This window comes from Mastomys coucha, unplaced genomic scaffold (assembly GCF_008632895.1).
Source record: "Mastomys coucha isolate ucsf_1 unplaced genomic scaffold, UCSF_Mcou_1 pScaffold9, whole genome shotgun sequence".
NCBI classification, from domain to species: domain Eukaryota; kingdom Metazoa; phylum Chordata; class Mammalia; order Rodentia; family Muridae; genus Mastomys; species Mastomys coucha.
In genome coordinates, this window is record NW_022196915.1 from 46,107,158 (window position 1) to 46,128,859 (window position 21,702).

Sequence of the window (21,702 nt, forward strand, 5' to 3'; positions counted from 1 at the left end):
GCATCAGCACACACACAGCAGCACACACACACAGCATCAGCACACACACAGCATCAGCACACACACAGAATCAGCACACACACAGCAGCACACACACTCAGCATCAGCACACACTCAGCATCAGCATACACACAGCATCAGCACACACACAGCAGCAGTACACACAGCAGCAGCACACACAGCAGCATCAGCCCACACAGCATCAACACACACAGCATCAACACACACACAGCAGCAGCACACACACAGCATCTGCATACATACAGCAGCAGCACACACACAGCAGGAGCACACACACTGCAGCAGCACACACAGCAGCAGCACACACAGCATCAACACATACACAGCATCAGCACACACACAGCATCAGCACACACACAGCATCAACACACACACAGCATCAACACACACACAGCATCAGCACACACACAACATCAGTACATAGTGTCAGCACCACAGAGATGGCCACACCTCTTGCATAGGCATGCTGTGAAGTTATTTAACACAGAGCAGATTCCCAAAGGCCTTGTTCTCCACTTGTGGAATTGAGAGAAATATTTAGGACTGTGATTAAAAACGAGGCAAATATTGAGTTGAATATAAAGTAGATAGTCATCATAGGCTGTGCTGGATCTGCAATATTAGCACTTTAAATAAGCATCATATTTCTGCAAGTGTATCTTAGAAGCAAATGAAAAGTGACAATCTAAAGCTATGTGATTAGGTCTGGGTACTAAAAAGCTTAGTTCCAAGATAGTATACATACTACATATCTCCGCCTGCCCTCAAATTAAGGATCTGTATTCAACACTTTTCTGTCACTGTGATAAAACTCCACGAGGCAGACTACTTATAGATAAGGGGTTTTTTGGGGTTTATAGTCCCAGAGGGTCAGAGTCCATGATGGTGGAGCAAAGGCACGGTGGGCAGGAAACTGAGGGCTCACATCTTGAACAACCAGCCTAAAGCAGAGGAAGTAAAGTTAGAAGTCAAATTCTCAAAGCCCAGTACTGGGATATACTTCCTCCAACAAGGTCACACCTCCTAAACAGCACCATCCACTGGGGACCAAGTTTCAAATGTCAGAGACTATCACAGTATCTCATTCAAACCACTATGGAATCCTCTTGCCTTTGTCTCCTATTACTACTATAAATTTATATTTTGGATTAAACATAACCAGCAAGGTTCTGCATGCTAGATAAAAGTAGATAAACTCACTGATCATTCCCTATTCTTCTTGGCTACTTCTTTTCTAAAAAGTATGCATATTGAAAGCATAAACTTTGATGCTAAAGATGCATATATTCAGTTAATAGGTTTACTATAGTGAACAAATTGTCGCATTTATTTTACATAATTAGTCATTTTAAATATCTACGTGCAAGAACAGCTAAAAGTCTATTCATTTAACATGAATCCCATATAAACTATTTCATCATCCTGAATTCACTCAACAAGAAAATGTACACTCTATAGATGGTACATTGATATCATCTACATGAAATATATTGGAGAAAGTTATTTCCTACCTAGGATTTAAAGTAAAATGATGATAATCAGGTGTTTGTTTTCCTTGCCTCTTACCCAACTTTCACGCTTTCTGATCCTAACACGTGACCACCTGGTCTAAAGTTAGGTGGAGAAGATTATCCCCACAAAAGAGCACAGAGCAGGGCAGCACAGCAGCAGCCTCTCCTCATACTCTCTGCTCACTTCTCGGGCCCTTATTTGTTTAAATAGGTAGAACCATTGGAAACTTAACACAGTTGACTGTAGCAATTGCTGTGCTCAACAGTGTCAGATATTGTTTTCAGCCAGAAGAGGGTGCCCAAGAGCCCAGAGTGGGAAATCTGGAGAATTTTTATGACCTTCATATATTTTTCCCTGTTCTGAAAGACCTGGAATTTTATTCTCCAATTTAGCACTTGGAATGGGCTACCAAAGCCGTGTTTTAACAGCATATGATTTAGATTTAATAATTTGTTGAAAACAGAGAAAAAGCATAAATCAGCGACTGACACTAAAGAACCGGCTTTGGTTCCAGCCTGTCAAAACACGAGCAACCAGTAATGCTGGCTCCTTCGTCTAAATGACGAGGTGCCGAATCAGAACGGGCAAGGTTAAATCGTTTCTATGAGTCACAGTGTGAAGAGGACCCAGACTTCCATGAATGATAACAGTTGGTGAACTGGAAGTGGGGCAGTCAGGAGACTTTTGTACTCATTCTTCATATTATTGAGACTTTTTCTTAAATTTGAAATTATGTATAAGAAAGAGGGAAAAAAAATCCTCTTTTGCTTTGGTCAGTCAAACCTAGCATGGTAAAGTCATACCTCTTGGACCCAGTTCTGGAGGGGCAGGACAACAGTAGAGAACATAATTCTCGGCAGGAATCTGTAATTGACTATAAAGTGGAACATGATTACCATTGATGAAGGAGGCAAGAAGGTTGGCGAGCATGGATTATCTGTATGCAAGTTTGCTTTATCGCAGGAGTCCCAGGGTCTTTTCTGATTTAAGGCACGGCAATCAATTCCATATATCTCTCTGAGAGAGGTGATTCTCACTTATAGACTGTGGAAAGCTGAAGAGGATCTTTTAAAGAGAACCTCCAGGCTTACAACACTTGCTGGGACACTGATGTGACATCAGCCTGCGTCAGCACTCTGCTCCGCTGCAATTGCAGAGTCTTCTGTCCTGAGTGGGAGGAGCAGAAACTAAGTGTGCACTCTGATTGGCCTTTTCTTTGCATTTGAGTTAGTCTCACCTTGTTAGCCCAGGCTGGCCTCTTAACTCCCAAGCTCAAGCAATCTTCCTATTACACTCAACCTCCTGAGTAGTTGGGACTACAATTGCACACCACCAAATCCAGCTTACATTTGGATTTTATAACAAATCAAGTCAGATCTTCTGTTTCACTTCCAGGTCAGCAACCAGGACCTGTCATAGTGAATAAAACAGAAGGGAATTCTGCTCTGTGGAACTGGTTACTCATTTGTAAAAAGTTATTCTAAAGTTTAATTTCTCTTCCTATTAAGCTGCACATGGATTCTCTTTTTGTTTCTGTCTCTGCCTCTCTCTCCCTCTCCCTCTCTCTCTCTCCTCCTCTCTCTGTGTATGTGTCTGCTTCTGTATTTCTGTATCTTTTTCTGTGTCTCTCTCTGTCTTTGTCTCTCTCTGTGTCTTTGTAACTTGTCTCTGTCCCTCCTTCCCTCCCTCCCTATTTCTCTTTCTCTTTCTCTCTGTCTCTCTCTCTCTCTCTCTCTCTCTCTCTCTCTCTCTCTCTCTCTCTCTCTCTCTCTCTCTCTCTCTCTCTCTCTCTCTCTCCCTGGTTTTTCAAGACAGGGTTTCTCTGTGTAGCCCTGGCTTTCTTAGAGATCAGGAGCTGGGATTAAAGGAATCTGCTACCATTGCCTGGTATTTTCTCAAAAATTCAGTTAAGCTTGTACTCTCAAAATGCTTAACTGGGCAGCAGTTTGCTCTCTGGGTTTGTTTTGCTTTATGTTATTGATGTGTTTTGTTCTTAGCACCTCCATGCCCTTGCTCCCATTCAGGATCGAACACTCAAGTGCATCTAAACTGGCAACAAAGAATTTAGAAGTTCCATTTCAATGTTTTCTTTCCTGCAGTTTCAACACTCAATATCATGACCACTGTATTCAATTCAGTCTGCAAGACTGAATTCTCCAAGTGGAGAAACACAGAGGTTCTACTGCAGTCCATAAATATGACCGTTTACTGGCCCCCAACATATTTATGTTCTGTTCATTCAATGCTCACTTAAACTGTCCAATTTGCTTGACCCAGTCTATAAATGTCAATTGCCTATGTCGGAAAGTGACTCTGGATGGCTTTTGAATGTGTGTTGGAATTCCACTATTTTCTACAGGTAAACTAGCACTCTGACAGAAGGCTGGCTCTCCTTCCCCCTTTCTGCCTGCTCGGAGAAGCACCAAATGGCTGTGCTGATCCTCAGTGATAAAACACTTGTCCATTATTCTTGGGGTTTCTATTTATCATCATCATCATCATCATCATCATCATCATCATCATCATCATTATTATTATTATTATTATTATTATTATTATTATTATTATAAGTGTGAACCAAAAATAGTAATAAATCACTCAGCATGCATGCATTGCCCAAACATCCACTAAAATACCCTTGGATGTATGTGACAGAGGTCATAGCTTATCAAGTATAAAATGTTTGCTTGCTTGAAAAAGTTTGCAAGCTTGCTCAGTGTCCGAGGCATAAATGAGTCATATTTACTAACTTACCTAAACATTCTTGTAATAGATTTATTGGTGGGATACCAGTGAGAAATCTTGGGCAAGTAACTAGTCTGGTCCTATCAACTGCAATAATTACACCTTAAGATCACTCAGCACCTGCAAGGTAAGGCTTGTTTAGTTTAGTTTTGCTGTACAGGCTTGGGACCAAATCTCACACAGTAGATAAGCTCTCTACTCACTGAGCTGCACCTCCAGAGGACTCCGTCATGGCACAGCCATGAGTTTCTCTATGCACAATGATAATTATCTCAGTCTATCTCTTCCTGGTTTCCATTTCACCTCAGTGGGTTCTTTGTCAACTCATATGTCTAGCATAAATTGACCCACTTCCAGGAATAAAATAACTAAATATATATGTGTGTATGTATATATATATATATATATATATATATATATATATATATTTACATCAAAGATATACCTCTTTATATCAAAGATATGTATATTTACAATATATATATATAAATATACTTACATCATATATATGTGTGTGTATGTATGTGTGTACCTCATAAGATCAACCTGCGTTCACTAAAGAGGAAGTGGGTGATGGAGAGTAAGATGCCAGCGACTTATTTTCTGTTGAGACATCATCTCGTCTGGGCAACATTAGAAGACACCTACTGTAACGGAGTAGGGGTAAAGGAATCCTAGCAACGCTGGAATCACAATCACTTGCATGACATTTTGCATGAATTGGAAATTTCTTTTTAACTTATTAGGAAATTCTAGAAATGGGGATGACCTCAAAACCTTTCAAAAGCTCACTTGATGGACTTATTACAGAGCCACTATAATGTGCTGGTCAAGGAACCCAGCACATGCCCAGGATGTGCCAGATGCCTACCCAGTGTAGTTATTAGCTAAGCTGAGCTACAGTCTATGCAAGAATATTTTCTATCATAAGAACATTTTAAAAACACTTCTTTCTAATTAGGTACTGAAAGCTAGGAGTTGGAGATTCTCCAGATAACTGTTATATAGCATAAGAATTCACACTACAAAGCAGGACATGTCTTGGCTACTATAAACCTGTAAAAGGCCTGAAACAGGAAGAGTCTTCTTCAGGGGTATTGTGGTACTGATGTTGATGGGAGATGGGTCTCACTCAACGTATCCTGCTCTTCACAACACTTCAACTCACAGCAAAGTCTCTTCTACTTTTTCAGTAGAAGCTTTTTGGCTTTTTCTCCCCAAACACCGCTCTTTTTTTCCTTGTCCCAAGCACAGAATCTGGGTACTTGTGCAAAGCAAGTCAGTGTTCTGCCAGTGAGCTACAACCCCAATGAGCTACAACCCCAATGAGCTACAACCCCAATGAGCTACAGCCCCAGTGAGCTACAACCCCAATGAGCTACAGCCCCAATGAGCTACAACCCCAATGAGCTACAGCCCCAGTGAGCTACAACCCCAATGGGCTACAATCCCAGTGAGCTACAGCCCCAGTGAGCTACAACCCCAGTGAGCTACAGCCCCAGTGAGCTACAACCCCAATGGGCTACAATCCCAGTGAGCTACAGCCCCAGTGAGCTACAGCCCCAGTGAGCTACAGCCCCAGTGAGCTACAGACCCAGTGAGCTACAGCCCCAGTGAGCTACAGACCCAGTGAGCTACAGACCCAGTGAGCTACAGCCCCAGTGAGCTACAGACCCAGTGAGCTACAGCCCCAGTGAGCTACAGCCCCAGTCCAGACGCGGATGTGGATTACTCTGTAAGAGCTCTTTAAACAGAGTTTAATTCAATTGTTTCCTGAGAGACTGACTGACTTGCAAAAGCCAAAGAAAATCACAGATTAATCCAAAAGGTACAAAGCTAAGGTTGAGACTATAAAACCGAGGGGCAGGGTGGAAGCGTTAGTGTGCAGGGATAATTACTCCTACTCTGAGGCGCTGCAAATCCCTCCGTGGACTCTCTGACGCTGCAGGCAGCACAATGGCCCTTTTATCTGGTGAGGCAGCTTTGATAAAGGAAATTATTATTTATATCAAATCTAAACACCTACAACAATGAGGACTTCTCTCCCCGACCCCTCTGTCTGACATGGTCATAGAAAAACAATGATCTTGCCAATTAAAAATCTCACAAAGACTATTGTCCAAAACTGCCTTCCACAATATTTCAATAAAGACAAAACAGTTGTCTTTGTGCCACCTGGTTTCGCTCCCTGGATGTCAGACCACACCATGACATTAGACACTTCTTCATGTCTCAATGCTGGGACTAGGCCCATCTCACTCAGATTGTTCTCTGCTGTGGAAGTCCTGCCATAGTGCAGGCAAGGGTTTCTCTAACATCTGGTGACCACCAAATGAATGGAGGGTCCTGGTATGGCACTAAGTTTCAACAATGCCCCCCCCCCCGCCCAGAGCGGGGGCTTGTGTTTAGTCAGTGCTAGCCATGAGAGCACCTGACAGACCTTCTCCATAGAGCTGTGGGCAGCAGTCAGTAGTGCTAGGCTCTTTACTAGGTCAGACTGAGGGAACAGTTCCTGTGGAGAACAGAGAAAAGGCTGGAGTGAGTGATGTCCTAAAGCAATGTGTGCTGTTGACATGAGCAGGCCCTGAGGACTCCATAACCTCAGGCCCATGGGAAAAGGCAGAGACTCAGGCCATCATCCTCCCTGCCTGGGGGTGGATTCAGTGAGGCTCAGAGGGATGTTAATCAAGCCTTCCTCTGCTCTCGAGTGCAAATATTGGCAATGAGTGCAGCTATGTGCCCCTGAATATTTATGGCCTGAAGATGGCTCCACTACAGACCCTGCTCCTAGTGAGATTAGCTAAACCTGCTTCCTTGATCCATGGGTATACCATAAACCTTGACTCATTGTTTACCTCAATGTAATAACCCACCTCCGAGTTCAGCTGTATGCAACAATCCCGCCTCTCTGCTCAGCTGCATAAGGCAAACACGCAGAGCTTCTGGGTGGCTGGAGTTTCTCCATGGCAGAGCCCAGGCCCCCTGATCCCAGCCTTTTCTGGATCTGGGTGACTTCTCCTGTTCACTCAGGCCTTGTCCTGGACCCATACTGAACAAGGCCAATTTCTTTTCCTCATGGTCTTTCATTGCAAATGTCTCTCACCTGTTGTAAGAGAAAATTCTTAGCACTGATTTGTTTATGGAAGAAAGGACAATATGGATCCATTACAGATAGGAAGTGCAAACCAGCAGGGCAGATTCTTGAAGCCCCCAGCGGCAGGGGTAGGCAGCAGATGGAAATGTCCACCAGAACATGGGTACCAAGGATGTTTTTTAATAAGGAAAACTTGGAAATACCCAAACATATACAAGGGGCCCCTCGCTGGATATAGGTAAGGGGCAGGATTATAAGAAGCAGGGATAGTTTTGAGATGGCAAGTAGGCCACCAAGAGAAGCACTCACTGCTTCTGAAGGGACTGAGCCTAACAGGTCAAGGCTGGACTCAATGGTTTAACTTATCTTTGAGAATGGGATATAGTATTTTGTTCTTTTCTAGCTCATAGCTGGTCACCCTTAACCCTTCTTTAAGTGAGTTACTTTAAGACGGAGACCTTATAGTTTTTCTGTCACCAGATGTTCAAACCTGTGGCCATGGGAACTACAGGATGCTCTGTACAGTCATTCCCATTTTATCAGTTCAGTTGACTGGGGGCCAACCAGCTCACATTTTAAGTTGCATACGTGTCTTAGTTAGGGTTTTACTGCTGTGAGCAGATATCATGGCTAAGGCAAAGCTTATAAGGACAACATTTAATTGGGTCTGGCTTACAGGTTCAGAGGTACAGTCCATTATCATCAAGGTGGGAATATGGCAGTATCCAGTCAGACATGGTGCAAGAGGAGCTGAGAGTTCTACATCTTCATCTGAAGGCTGCTAGCAGAATACTGGCTCCCAGGCAGTTAGCATGAGGTTTTTAAAGCCCAAGCGCACAGTGACACACCTACTCCAACAGGGCCACACCTTCTAATAGTACCACTTCAGGAGCAGAGCATGTACAAACCAGGATAATACCCTACTGAGTAAAATGATAAAATATTCACTGTCCTACTGCATCCAGCCCAGAACTGGAAGCATCCATTGTCTGTTAGATCCACATGGTCCACTCTACAAGACCATTCGTCATTTCATGCCAGCCTCGGCTGCCAGGCTGATGGCTATGGCATCACTGTGTCACATTCAAGTAATTGTTCTTTTTCTTAGTAGTAGTGCTCTTGGACGTTTCAACATACTGTATATAATTTATCATCAGTTATTGTGTATCTCTTGTTGTACTTGATTTATTAATTATACCAACATAGATATCCATGCTGGATCTGAGCTCTCACCTGTGGAGCTAATGCTATCTGCAGGTAGATGATGATGTGAGAATTGAATAGAATCAGAGGCCAGACACCTGGCTGGTCAGTTGCCGGTCTGTTAATCTGCTTGGTATTTGAAGGCAAAGCTACCAGATATCTGAAAGCACAGAAGTCTTTTGTGTTGGGAGAATGTAGGAGAAGCTTCCTCCCCCACATAACCTCAGAGTAGCAAAAAGTATATATACATAAAGCATGCCACCAGTGACATTCAGTACCTTCCCAATGTGCGTGACGGTCATCATCATCTATTCCAGGATACTTCGAAACTCCAGACCCAGCGTGCAGTCATTTCCTCTTCTGTCCTCTCACCACCTGATAACCATGAACCGAGTTTCTGTCTCTGTGGAGTTGCCTTTTCTAGCCATTGCCTATAACGCAGTGGTTTTTAACCTCCCTAATGCTGTGACCCTTTAATACAGTTCCGCATGCTGTGGTGAGCCCAACTGTAAAATTATTTTTGTTGCTACTTCATAACTGTATTTTGCTGATGCTATGAATTGTAATGTAAATATCTGTTGTATTCCACTGGTCTTAGGCAACCCCTGTGAAAGAGCCATTTGACCCCTAAAGGGGTCAGGACCCACAAGTTGAAAACCTCTGCCATAAGTAGACTCGCATAGTGCATGATTTTTGCAGTTGTCTTTTGTCAGCACAGTGTTTTCAAGGTCCATCCTTGTTACAGCACATACTCGGGCTTTATCCTTTTATAGGTAAAATCTTACTGTAATTGTATGGATCCAGTACATTTGTTCATCCTTTTCCAGTGAGCAGACATCAGTTATTTCTACCCTTAGCTATTGTGGACAGTGGTATTTGAATATTAATGCAGAAGTTCATGCATGGACATAGACTTCCAACTCTTTGAACTACATATACATGAGTCACTGGGATGATAGGGCCATGCAGCCATTTTGTACTTAACTTTTAAGGAACTGTTAAACTGCTTTGTACAACGGCTAGACCATATTTTGTTCCACTAGCAATGTTTACAGGTACCAGCCTCTCTATACTCTCACCAGCACTATTTTCCTTCCTTTTATCAACACTTGTTCCATTCTAGGAACCATGTGATATATTGAGGTTTGATTATGACAACTAATGATTAGTGACAAAGAATGAACATCCTTCCATATGATTGGTCCTTTCTTGGTAAGGGGGCTGCTCAAGTCTTTTGTAAATTGGGTTGTTTTCCTTTTTGTTCTTGAGTTGTCAAATGTTTATGTTATGGGCGCTAAACTCATTATATTGATTTGCAAATCTTTGCCAAAAATCATGTGTGTGTGTGTGTATATATGTTTGTGTGCATGTGTGTGTGTGTATGTGTTTGTTTGTGTGCGTATATGTTTGTGTGCATGTGTGTGTGTGTATGTGTTTGTTTGTGTGCATGTGTGTGTGTGTGTGTATGTATGTGTGTATGTGTTTAGGCCTGAAGTTGATGCTGGATGTTTTCCTCGATCACATTCTACTTTATGTATTGAGTCTCTCCTTACACACATGGCTTGCACATGCTGTGGTTTGTCTCCTAAACTCTGGGCTTGTGGGTAACCAGTGGACCTGCTGGGGTTCTAGTCTGCTACAGCAGTAGGTTTTAATGAACTAAATTCTGGTCATCATGCTTGCACAACAACTGTTCTATCCACTGAGCCATCTCCCCAGCCCCGTTGCAATCATTTTTACATATTTGCTGATCTTGCCTTTGCATACAAAAACAAAAGTCTTGGATGCCTTCTAACCCCATATTTCCAAAGAGAAATTATAAAACAGTTAGCATCCAACAGGGGTTAGATAAAACAGTGGAACAGGATATAGAGTTAAAGTAATAAAAATAATAATGAGGAAGAAAAGGAGAAATATAAAAAAAAGTAAGTTAACATAATTGTTTACATCTGAATTCGTATTGGATAACACAAATACATAAAGGAATATTTAGTGAAACAAATGTGAAATTTGCAATACTGCTCTTGTTCACAAAAAAAAAAAAGTGGGGGGGGAGACATGAATGAAGGTGAAACTATTCGTTAGCAGACTACTGCTGGGTGTGTGGAAGGCAAGAAAGTTCTGGTCTCGCTAAAACTCACAGAAAAGCACGGTGGAGCTTGCAGCTTTTCTGACTGCCAGCACCTGAAATATGATTACCTCTGTATGATTCATATCGACTCCAGGTAGCAAAGTTATGACTAGTCATAATTGATTAATTAGCTTTACAGTACTGGTGACAAAACCAGGGCTTTTACTTGCTAGGCAAGTGAGCTCACAGAGCTACAGCCCATCCTGTCGTTTCTTTAGATGTATGATCTTCAACACAGTGAAATGTCAGAAGTTTCCTTTCTCTCTGTCTCTGTCTGTCTGTCTCTGTCTCTGTCTCTCTCTCTCTGTCTCTCTCTTTCTCTCAAGTGTTAATTTTGCTTAATTAGTCATCTGGAAGACTAGACAGTCCTCCAGTATAGGGAAGTGTTAATTTAATCCTCTTCCTCTTCATCACCAGCCTCAGCACCACCCTGGCTCTTTTTGGCATTCTTCCTCTTCACACTACCTGGGTGGTCACCACTATTAAAGACAATGGAGAGAGAAGCCAGTGTACTTCTGAGAGTCCAGAGCAACAAAGAAGGATGTGATGTTCACCACCTGCTTTCAGATGCTGAGATGACAGTGCCAGATGAGCACACAGACATGATGAATAGATTTGTCCAGGACCAGCTTAAAGACCTGGGTCTGCAGCCACATTTTCAAGAAATAAGTCCTCAATCTGAAGAAGGCCCAAGATGTGATCCAGCTTCATCTTGGCTTCATCTTGCCTTCACCCAGCACCCAGGGTAAACAAGTTGTGTCAGCAGAACATTGCCTTCAAAAAGATCCCATGAAAGCTTTGCAAATTTTGGCCAGAGTAAATTTGACCCTCCACATCTCACGTTTGTTCCCGAGCCCATATTCTCAGAACAGCTTAAGTTCCTGGTCTAGATATGACTTCTCGAAGGGTCTTCATAGACTAATTGTTGGCTATTTGGGAAAGAAACAGAAATGTTGCCCTTAAACGTTTGTACTATCAAACCATCTGACCAACTCAGTGTGAAATGTTCAACAATTTCTTTATGAACCCTGGATAAACCATGGGTGTTCAGAGACCCTACATAAATGGATGAGGAAAGCAAGTATGGAGCAAGTGCTGTCTGCACTAAGTACAAATATCTCGAATCAAACACAACTAAGGAAAATACTTAAAGTAGTAACCCACTGGCAGAAGACTAAAGTAAGTTTCCCAGCATTCAAAGGGACAGCTCCCAACTGCCTGTAATTTCAGCTCCAGTGGATCTACTGCCCTCCTCTGGCCTCTGAAACTCACACATGCTATATACCCACTCACAGACAAACATGTCTACACATAATTAAAAACAAAATAAATTTTAGAAAAGCATTAACTCCAGAATATCAGGTAAATCAATTTATACCGACACCGGAAATGGTGACTGTGGTGACCAGTGGGTTGGTAAATGAGCTTTGGGGTCAAGCAACAGGTGAGTGGTTCCAGGAAAGTTGACACCCTCTGTCCATATGGGCTAGGAAATTTGTCCTCACCAATAAAATGAGCAAAGTCATGTCTTCCTTATAGGGTGGCTGTGAAGATTAAATGTGCTGCAGAGATGCTCAGTATAGGTTATCAGCCATCACAGGGACATGGCTGCCCAGCATATAGTAAGTGCTAACCATAGTCACCAAGAGAATGATCCCATCCATCAAAACTTGGTTTCTCCACTTGCCTTCTCAGGGCCAAAATCTAAATACTAGTCCTCTGATATTCTTCTGGCCTTTCCTCTCAGCCTAAGGTCACCCTGTGTGTTTTAACCGGTCCTGGAAAGGGTCAGGGAGGTGGGTCAGTCAGTAAAGCATGGGTTATACAAGCATGAGGACCCAAGTTCGAATCCCCAGCAAATACAGAAAAGCTAAGTGTGGTGGCTTTGGCCTGAATCCCATCATGGGGTAGGATGGGGGCACACAGGCAAACCTCTGGAACTTATAAGCCTGCCAGTCTAGTTCACTTGGTAAACTCCAGGTTTAGTGAGATACCATGTCTCAATATAGAGAGTAATTGAGAAAGAGGCCTGACATCAGTCAACCTCTGGCCACCACACCCATGCTCATATATGTAGATATACATACACATACAAACACGTACATACCCACTGCTCACACACACATGGGCCCCTGCATGGTGCTGCTTGTAGATCGTCGTACTTGTATTATTTTTACTTGCTTGATTACGTTTCAGTCCAACTCCTCTGTTAATTCAGAAACTTTTGAGTCTGCTTGAGTTTGTGGCCATATCCATTTGATCTCTGATGCTAAGCAGGGCTGGGCCTAGTTAGTTTGTGGGTTGGAGACCACCCTGTTTGAGGGAAACAGCCAAGGAGTTAAGGTGAATCCCCAGAACTCAACTCGGAATGTGTTTATGAAATGGACGCTTCTTCAATGCTGAAGTTTTGTTCATTTCTTAGCTTATAGAAGATTGGTGTTTGATGCATTTAAAATATATCTTCTCAGAACTGGAGTGGAGCTCTGTGGTAGAGCATCTGCTTCTCAGGCACAAGCTCTGGGGCTCCGTGCAAGAGCAGCTTAAATGACAAGAATAAGGTGTTTTGTTGGGCACAGGCACAGATGGGAGAGTTTTCTCTATGAACATTTTCCGGGGTGAGTGGAAGGCTAATGCTCAATGTTTTAGGTAAGGGTTGCACTAAGAGCCCTACAGTGGTTTAACACAAAAATGTCATTGCTATGGACAAAATTGCTCCGTATTCTTGTCACAGCCGGTTCTCCATTAGATACACAAAGAAACAGAGCCCGGAAACACGTGATGGTTCCTCCTCGGATTCACATGGAATGACTCCAGCTGAGAAAGACGCAGTAGGCCCTTTAAAAATACTCATCCTTACTTTAATAGCATCAGCACCTGCTCAGCTGCTTCAAGGGTGAAGCTGTTCGCTTCTTCTCAGAATCTCTGGCGTCTGGGCCCTTGCCTTCTTCCTGGCTGCAGCTGTCTAAGCCAAAGAGGTCAAATGTCACATGCAGGCACCTTTCTGCTGGACGTCAACAATCACTACACCCAATTTTGGTGGGGGGGGGGAAAGACTAATACAATGATATAGTTAATGAGACGGTGGCCCTATCGATGTCCTCGCTGACCTCTTTCCTTTGCAGTGCAGAGGCACCACAACTAAGATAGGGTTTGTGTTCTTCCTGGGCCTGGAGGCTGGAAGCTGAGCAAGAGTAAGTCTGAGTGATGACTGAGCCACATGGAAAGTAAGAATTATCTTTTGGAGGGTTGTCAGAGTAACTCAGACTGTTGGATGTCAGAGATCCTCCGCACTAAACTTTTGCTTCTGCTATCCTTGCTTTAACTGGTCTCCAAGGCGCGGCTGACTTAAAACGTGTTTTCCCACTTGTCTGTTCTGTTCACCCGTGCCTGCCGCTGCCTGGCCACCTCCATACCTCTAGTGAAGGAAAGTGAAGGGCTACGGGTGTCCCCTGGCGTCCCAAAGCACAGGGAAGCCCTCTCAGCACGCATGCGCGCAGGGGAGCCTCCAGCCCCTCTTTAAGAGGGGAGCGCGGCGCGCAGCCGGGCAGTCGGAGCTGGCTCGCAGCCCTGCCAGGCGAGCGTGGGGTGTCCGCGCGCTCCTTTACTCCCGTAGCCCGAGGGACTGAAACTTCCGTGGGCGGCTCCCACCGGAGCGCACTGCCGGGGGCGTACCAGCGACAGGGAGAGGGAGAGCAGACGCGGGCTGCAGCAGGAGCCGGGGAGGGCAGCCCGCTGGCCCCGCGCCCAGCAGCAGCAGCAGCGCGGCCGCCGCCAGCCGGGCGGGCTCCGGGACTGCAGGGGAGGTGCGGACACTCTCAGCGTCCCGAGCGGTGGCGGGAGCCATGAGGACCGAGCACGGAGCGGCGGAGGCAGAGCGCAGCCGGCCGCTGTTGCACTTGCCGCCGGGAACACTGCGCGCACTGCCCGCCTCCTTCGCCGCTTCTCGCCGGGCAAGTGAATAGAGGGGGAAAAGCACCAACCGCTGAAGGACCCCGATGCTGAAACGCTCCAGCCGCGGCCTGGCTCCTGGTCGTCTGCAAGGCGTCCCCTCGGGGGATGCACAAGGAAGGTCGGATCGCAAGCCAAGCTTCCAGGAATATTCCTTCCTTCCGTGATGCCCCTGTGAAGGCCGAACCTAGCCGAGGCGGAGGTCACTAGTAAGGAGGGATGACTTAGACCCAGGCTCTGCAGCCTGGGCTTCGCCTCAGAGGGGAGTGTTCCTCACGGAAAACCCCTGGGATCGCCGAGTCATAACTTCTTGGGGGAGATCTTGTGTCCTCTAGAGACATCACCGGTGCCCAGGGCAGTGCCATGTGGGGCGGACGCTGCTCACCTTCCACCTCTTCCAGGCACCGCGCGTCGCTGCTGCAGCTGCTGCTGGCCGCGCTGCTGGCGGCGGGGGCGCGGGCCAGCGGCGAGTACTGCCACGGCTGGCTGGACGCACAGGGTGTCTGGCGCATCGGCTTCCAGTGCCCCGAGCGCTTCGACGGCGGCGACGCCACCATCTGCTGCGGCAGCTGCGCGCTGCGCTACTGCTGCTCCAGCGCCGAGGCGCGCCTAGACCAGGGCGGCTGTGACAACGACCGCCAGCAGGGCGTAGGGGAGCCTGGCCGGACGGACCGAGAAGGCCCAGACAGCTCTGCAGGTAGGCGAGCAGTAGAGGGAGGCAGCGGGGTCGCGGGGAGCTGTTGCTTTGCTTGGGAAAGAGGGACCCGGAAGCCTGGAGATTTTAGGAAAGGGCTTGAGTTTTTTGTTTTGGTTTTGGGTTTGTTTTTTTGTTTTGTTTTGTTTTGTTTTCCCCCCCTACTCATTAACTTTGTGTGAAGTGGGGTAAAAAAACTCGAGACAAAACAAGTTGCTTCTGTTCATGGTCCTTGCCTTCCTTTCCCTTCGTCCCGTTTCCATTTGGCTTGATTTCTTGGGAATAGTCAAGAAAATGGCAAGGGTGCACACCCCTCTGGAGGAGGCCTGTTCAGGGTTCTGGGGAGTAGCGGGCAGCTTCCCGTGGGTGGGTGACGCACCCTTTCACATCCCAGGGACCCCATCTCTCCTAGAGGAGCCAGTGCACAGCTCCTGTGACCACCTAAGCCTCTAGGAATCTGGATTAGCCTCCTTAGGCTGACTTGATAGACATGCCATTGGAACAGAGCCCAACTTTGCCCATTGAGACTTTGACTATTTCTTAATAGACAAAGCCAGATTTTGAAAATAAGCCTGTCAAATAATTTAGTAGATGGCATTTCCTCAAGGAGAGGCTGCCAAATTGAGTGTGTGTGTATGTGCGTGTCCGTGTGTGTGTGTGTGTGTGTGTCCGTGTGTGTGTGTGTGTGTGTGTGTGTGTGTGTGTGTGAGTCTTACAAGCCCATAGGGTTGGAGTTGCCTGAGCTTTGATACAGGTGGTTTCTGCTTTATAGAGCAGTCTCCGGGCCAGCAGCTCTTTTCAGTTAAGCGTTTTGTAAGTTTGCTGTTCCTGCTGTTAGACTGACTTCAGTCTTAAAGGGAGGAGAAAGGAGGGTCATTCTGGAGAAGGTACCATCTGAACTCCAGCTCAGCTTTGCAGAGTGTGTGGTCTGGGAACAAAGCCTAGAGAAATGAGCCAAATGGCTACAATAAGGTGTCTGTTAAATTGGGCTTGTTAATAACTTCTACAAAGTCGGGATGGGATTGGCTAAAGCTGAAGGCAGTGGCCTTCTCCTACTGTGGATGTTGGGCATGGGTGCCCTTCATGCCACTCCTAAATCTTCCCTTTAAGTCTCCTGGTTCTCTCCCAGCCCTTCTGCAATGAAGGACGAATTGCCCAATTAAGCCTGCGGGGGCTTCTGGTAGCGCTGCATTCTTTACCCCTGTGTAGTTATTTACACTTCCAATTAAGAAATCCTGGAAAGAGAACAGTTATTTCTCCCCCAAACTCATTATGTGGGCTGAGACTGATTTCAGCTCGATTTTGCTGTCATATTGGAGGTAAAACATCTCTGTGGGTTTTGTTTGTTTGTTTGTTTGTTTGTTTGCCACTTATAACACGAGGGGGCTGGTACCTTAATTTAGGGAATGAAATATTTATAATGTGTGTAGGAAAGGGCTTGGCTCTCCCTGCTCCAGTCCTGGACCTGGTGTAATGAGAGTGATACAGCTGTGGGAGCCAGCTGGGCTGCAGATGGCAGCAAGCCTTCTGGTCTGCCGAGCGGACCCCGAGTGTACAAGTGACTCTGCTCAGCAATGACCACTGCCTGGTTGTATGTTTATTTCTCTGTGATTCTGTGTGCTATGTGAATAGGGGCGCCGACCCCCAGATAGAGTCTGCAACCGCTGACCTTTGAGGTCTGGGCTCCATTGCTGCCCCATAAGAAATGCTGGCAACTGTGCCTCTCACCAAGGCTGGTGAGACCCATGAATCCCTGTTCAGATGGAGTCGTTAGGAAGGGCTGGGCTGGGCTCAGTGGTCACATGGTTCCTTAGCATCTGGAAGAACTCTGCCCAGTCCAGTTCCTCACACCTCACACCCACTCCACCCCTGCCCAAAAAGGAACCGTGTGGGGAACGCACCAGAAAATGCAGCAGTTTCTTGAATGTAGTAGACGTCCACAGAAGTGGCCCAGGGGCTTTCTGCAGGCTTCTCCAGCCTTCTTGTTTCCTGAGCAAGCTGTGGGACTCCTTGCTAGCATGCTTTGCTAGCCCTGTGTACCCCATTCCCAGGGCTCCCACAATTTAAAAAAATTTGTTATTTATTTTTAAAAGATGATATGTCATTATATATAATATATAAAGTCTCACTTTATAGCCTAGGCTGGCCCAATAACTCACTGTATAGTCTAGGCTGGCCTTGAACTCAAAGATAGTTTTCTTGTTTCTGGCTTCCCAAAGGTTAAAGCTGTGAGTCATACCATGCCAGGTTACTGAAAGTTTTTTTTTTGTTTGTTTGTTTTGTTTTGTTTTTGTTTTTGTTTTTGTTTTAAGAAAATAATTTTAAAGCGATGTTCATTACTCTGATGGTTTTACTAACAACTTTTATTGTTATTTTGTGGTTTTATTTTTCAGAATAACTCAATACCCAGTGGCTCTTGCCATCCTTCCTTTTCCCCCCACCCACCCTCAGCCTCTATTAACGACTTTTCTGGTATCCACTTTTATTAAGCAGGGCTGTTTGTTTGTTTGTTTGTTTGTTTTAGATCTGTGCATTTTTTATTATTATATTTTTTTAACTTTTATCTGTTTTGTGTGTGAGCACCCACACACACACACACACATGTGCTTGCACTATGGCATGCATATGGAGGTCAGAAGACAACTTGGAGATGCTCTCTCTGTCCACCATCTGGGTTCTGAAGATTGAACTCAGTTCATTATGCTTGGTGGCAAGAGCCTTTTTCTGCTGAGCCATCTCCCTGGGCCAGCGTTTGTTTGTCTGCTGATTGTTTTCCCCTTCTACATCTTATTTCCTATTTTGAAATAGCAATGGTTCAGAATCTTACCTAAGTTATTTGTTGTTTTTTTTCTTTTTGTTCTGTCTGTAAGAAAAGAAACTTGTTAAAAAATAATAGCAAAAAGAAGCCAAGGAATGTGTAAAACTTCCTAGAGAAGTGTCACCATTTCCATTTCCATCCAGTGGATGCCCTGCTAACCTTACATTAACGCCGCCCAGCTATTGTAGGATCACCTAGATCAAACCCGTACTTTGACAACTTGGATGTGGGCATCTGGTATTGTATTAGGGGAACTAAGTGGGATTATGAAGTTTAGCTTCCAGGGGTCTTGTCATACCTGTGAGCCTTGGCAGTGTTCCAAAGCACTTGGCCACGGAAGGTGTATCTTGTGCACCTCTGAGCTGTGACGGAGCTGGCCCAGCTTTCACCCTTCACTGTTGTGTGCCTGTCCCCAGCCCTTGCTGGTCCTGTTCAGTGAAACATAATGCTGTATCTCTGTTCTCTCTCCAGTCCCCATCTACGTGCCGTTTCTCATCGTCGGCTCTGTGTTCGTTGCCTTCATCATCCTCGGGTCCCTCGTAGCAGCATGCTGTTGCAGATGTCTACGGCCAAAGCAGGATCCCCAGCAGAGCAGAGCCCCAGGGGGCAACCGCCTGATGGAGACCATCCCCATGATTCCCAGTGCCAGCACCTCCAGGGGCTCATCATCTCGCCAGTCCAGCACGGCTGCCAGTTCCAGCTCCAGTGCGAACTCAGGGGCCCGGGCTCCCCCGACGAGATCACAGACCAATTGCTGCTTGCCCGAGGGAACCATGAACAATGTGTACGTCAACATGCCCACAAATTTCTCAGTACTCAACTGTCAGCAGGCTACCCAGATAGTACCCCATCAAGGGCAGTACCTGCATACTCCATATGTGGGGTATGCAGTACAACATGACTCTGTGCCCATGACTCCAGTGCCTCCGTTCATGGATGGCCTGCAGCCTGGCTATAGACCAGTGCAGCCCTCCTTTGCTCACACTAACAGTGAGCAGAAGATGTTCCCTGCAGTGACCGTGTAGCCTGCAGGTCACAGATCAGACTCCTCCTTGATGAGACTGAGCAACACAGGGCCTGATTCTTGCACCAGAAGCCTGCTCAAGTTAATGGTGTTCCTGTCGATGCTCTTCCAGATGACGTCATTCACCCCTAACCTATAAGGGGACACATCTCCAGAGGAGCAAGTGTCTGTGGGTGTGTCCAGATGCAAAGTGGAAAACCACAGTCCCTGGAGGTGCCACCTGTGTCCTCAAGTGTGTGACAAATCCTTGAGCCCCTAAGTGCCCTTGAGGTGTGGCTGCCAGAGTCAGGGGTTGAATGATGTCTTATTCCTTTTGGTTTTAGCCTCGCAGGAGAATGCCTGTACCTCCCCTTTACCTGGGCCGTTTTAAAAATCAGTGTTCGAGGCTGAAAGGAGATGTAAATTATATAATTATTATGGAAAGGAGCGAGCTTGAACTCCAACACCAGCCATCAGCCTCAATGGCCAGAGGCATGTCTTAATTTCGTTGTAAAAGATATAGTCTGTCTATTTTTATGCTTTTGGGGGAGGGGAGGCTATTATGTGCTTTTTTTTTTGATAATCATGTGTAGAGATCTTATTCAGAAAATGTACGTCTATGAATATCTAATGAAGATATTCAGAATTCTGGGTGTGGAGTGGCATTGAATCCATTCAGTTCCTTTTGGTCTCCTGGCTCTCTGGCTCTACAGTGGTATTGAATCCATTCAGTTCCTTTTGATCTCCTGGCTCTCTCTGGCTCTACAGTGGTACCTAAGAAGGAATTGGATGCTTTTTTTGTTTTTTTTTTCCCCAATTGAAAACATGAGCTGTCATCTGCTGCTCTCCAAGTTCAACTTTGCCACGTGATACGGCCTGGTGGTTCATTTTGTTCTGCCCGGTTTCGAGATCCCCTTGTCTAAATAGTCCCAAGGGCAGGAAATTATCGATGAAGACCAGTAAAGAACAACTGTACTGAAGAGATGCTCGGATAGGTTGTCAGCCACCGCGGGGACATGAGGTGGCACTTAAACCTCCGTGAACCACTTCACAAATCAGAAGGCTTTTTTACACTCTTGCTATCAGAATGGTTTATTTTTCCAGTAGCAGGAGCTATGAAATCCAGAGAAAAGCTCTTCAAGGAGACATGACATCCCTTTTCTCCTCAGCCTCCAACAAGCTCTGTGTTCACTGCCAAGGTTTTAACTTATCAAATTCAACTGAGTTTGTACGTTGGTTACTTATGGAAGAAGTTTAAATACATTGTAAGTGAATTTTCAACTGCTAGCAAAGCCAAATTTTGTTAAATAACTGTGAAGTTCGGTGTTTTATAGCATCCCTCCCATAGCATCTTCTTCTTGCCTTCTGTCATCTGTCTGTCATCTCATGATGACAGTGATAACGTTGTATTATCACTGGCAATTGGTATCAACAGATAAGAATCAAAGATTTTAATAACCAAAGCAGGAAAAAATCATTTTAAATTTTTAATAAATATTTTATGGTGTGAACTCTTCGGAGGATGTTTATTTTGTAATTAGTCATTGTTAATAGAACACAGTTACAAAGAATCGTAACTGCTGTTTCTGGGGCCATGAGCCTTGCTTACACAGTACCTGGTACCAGGGAAGGGACAGGGCAAAACTTGACACTCAAAAGCAGGGTTTTTTTTCCTTCGGGGATCTCCTGTCCTCATGGTAATACTTAGGAGCTGATCAACTGCCTTAAAACAACCACAGTTAGTACTTCACAAACACTAGAGCAAGGCTGGGCTCCAGCAAGGCTGTGTGTACGTGTGTGTGTGTGTGTGTGTGTATATGCGTGTGTGTGTGTGTGCGTGTGTGTGTGTGAGTGTGTATGCTTGTGTGTGTGTATATATACGTGTGTGTGCATGTGTGTGTGCATGTGTGTGTGTGCATGTGTGTGCGTGTGTATGCGTGTGTATGTGTGTGTGTGTGCGTGTGTGTGTGTGCGTGTATGTGTGTGTAGGTAGGTACTCCTGTAAAATGGCACATCAATAGGGGCCAGATTGTGGGAGTCAGTTCTCTCCTTCCACCACGTGAGTCCCAAGAACCAAACTCAAGTCATAGAGTCAGGATTGGCAGCAAGCACCTTCACCCACTGAGCCTTCTTGCCAGCCTCAAATCTGATTTATAAATACTGAGATCTGAATTCCATGAAATGTCAATGTCACAAAATAGTTTTCACCCCATTGCCTGCCCCCCAACCATCTCAAAGGATAAAATCCAGCTTATAAGTACTAGCTGTACAAAGCCAAGCGACAAGCCAGTGAGTTGTGGTCGGCCAGTTCTTTTTTCTTTCTTTCTTTTTTTTTTTTTTTTAACTTTTATTGCATTATGATGAGGAAAGTTACATGATTTCAATTTACCTGAATTTGTTAACATTTAAAAACATATTTTAAGTAAATAGAATTAAATCACATTCTTGTTTCCTTTTTGGGTTTTTTTGTTGTTGTTTATTTTATTTTATTTTTTGGTTTTTCGAGACAGGGTTTCTCTGAATAGCCCTGGCT

The 21,702-nt window shown here is 45.1% G+C and overlaps 1 protein-coding gene and 1 pseudogene across 1 annotated transcript; one reads left to right on the forward strand and one right to left on the reverse strand.

Moving 5' to 3' along the window:
• Positions 1-11,006: 11,006 nt before the first annotated feature.
• Positions 11,007-14,195, reverse strand: LOC116084159 (annotated as a pseudogene).
• Shisa2 (shisa family member 2) lies at positions 14,113-20,680 on the forward strand. Its single transcript, XM_031362458.1, has 2 exons — positions 14,113-15,351; positions 18,638-20,680. Exons 1-2 carry the CDS (start codon positions 15,018-15,020, stop codon positions 19,189-19,191), a joined length of 888 nt encoding a protein of 295 aa, XP_031218318.1. The 5' UTR covers positions 14,113-15,017; the 3' UTR covers positions 19,192-20,680.
• The last annotated feature ends 1,022 nt before the right edge of the window (positions 20,681-21,702 follow it).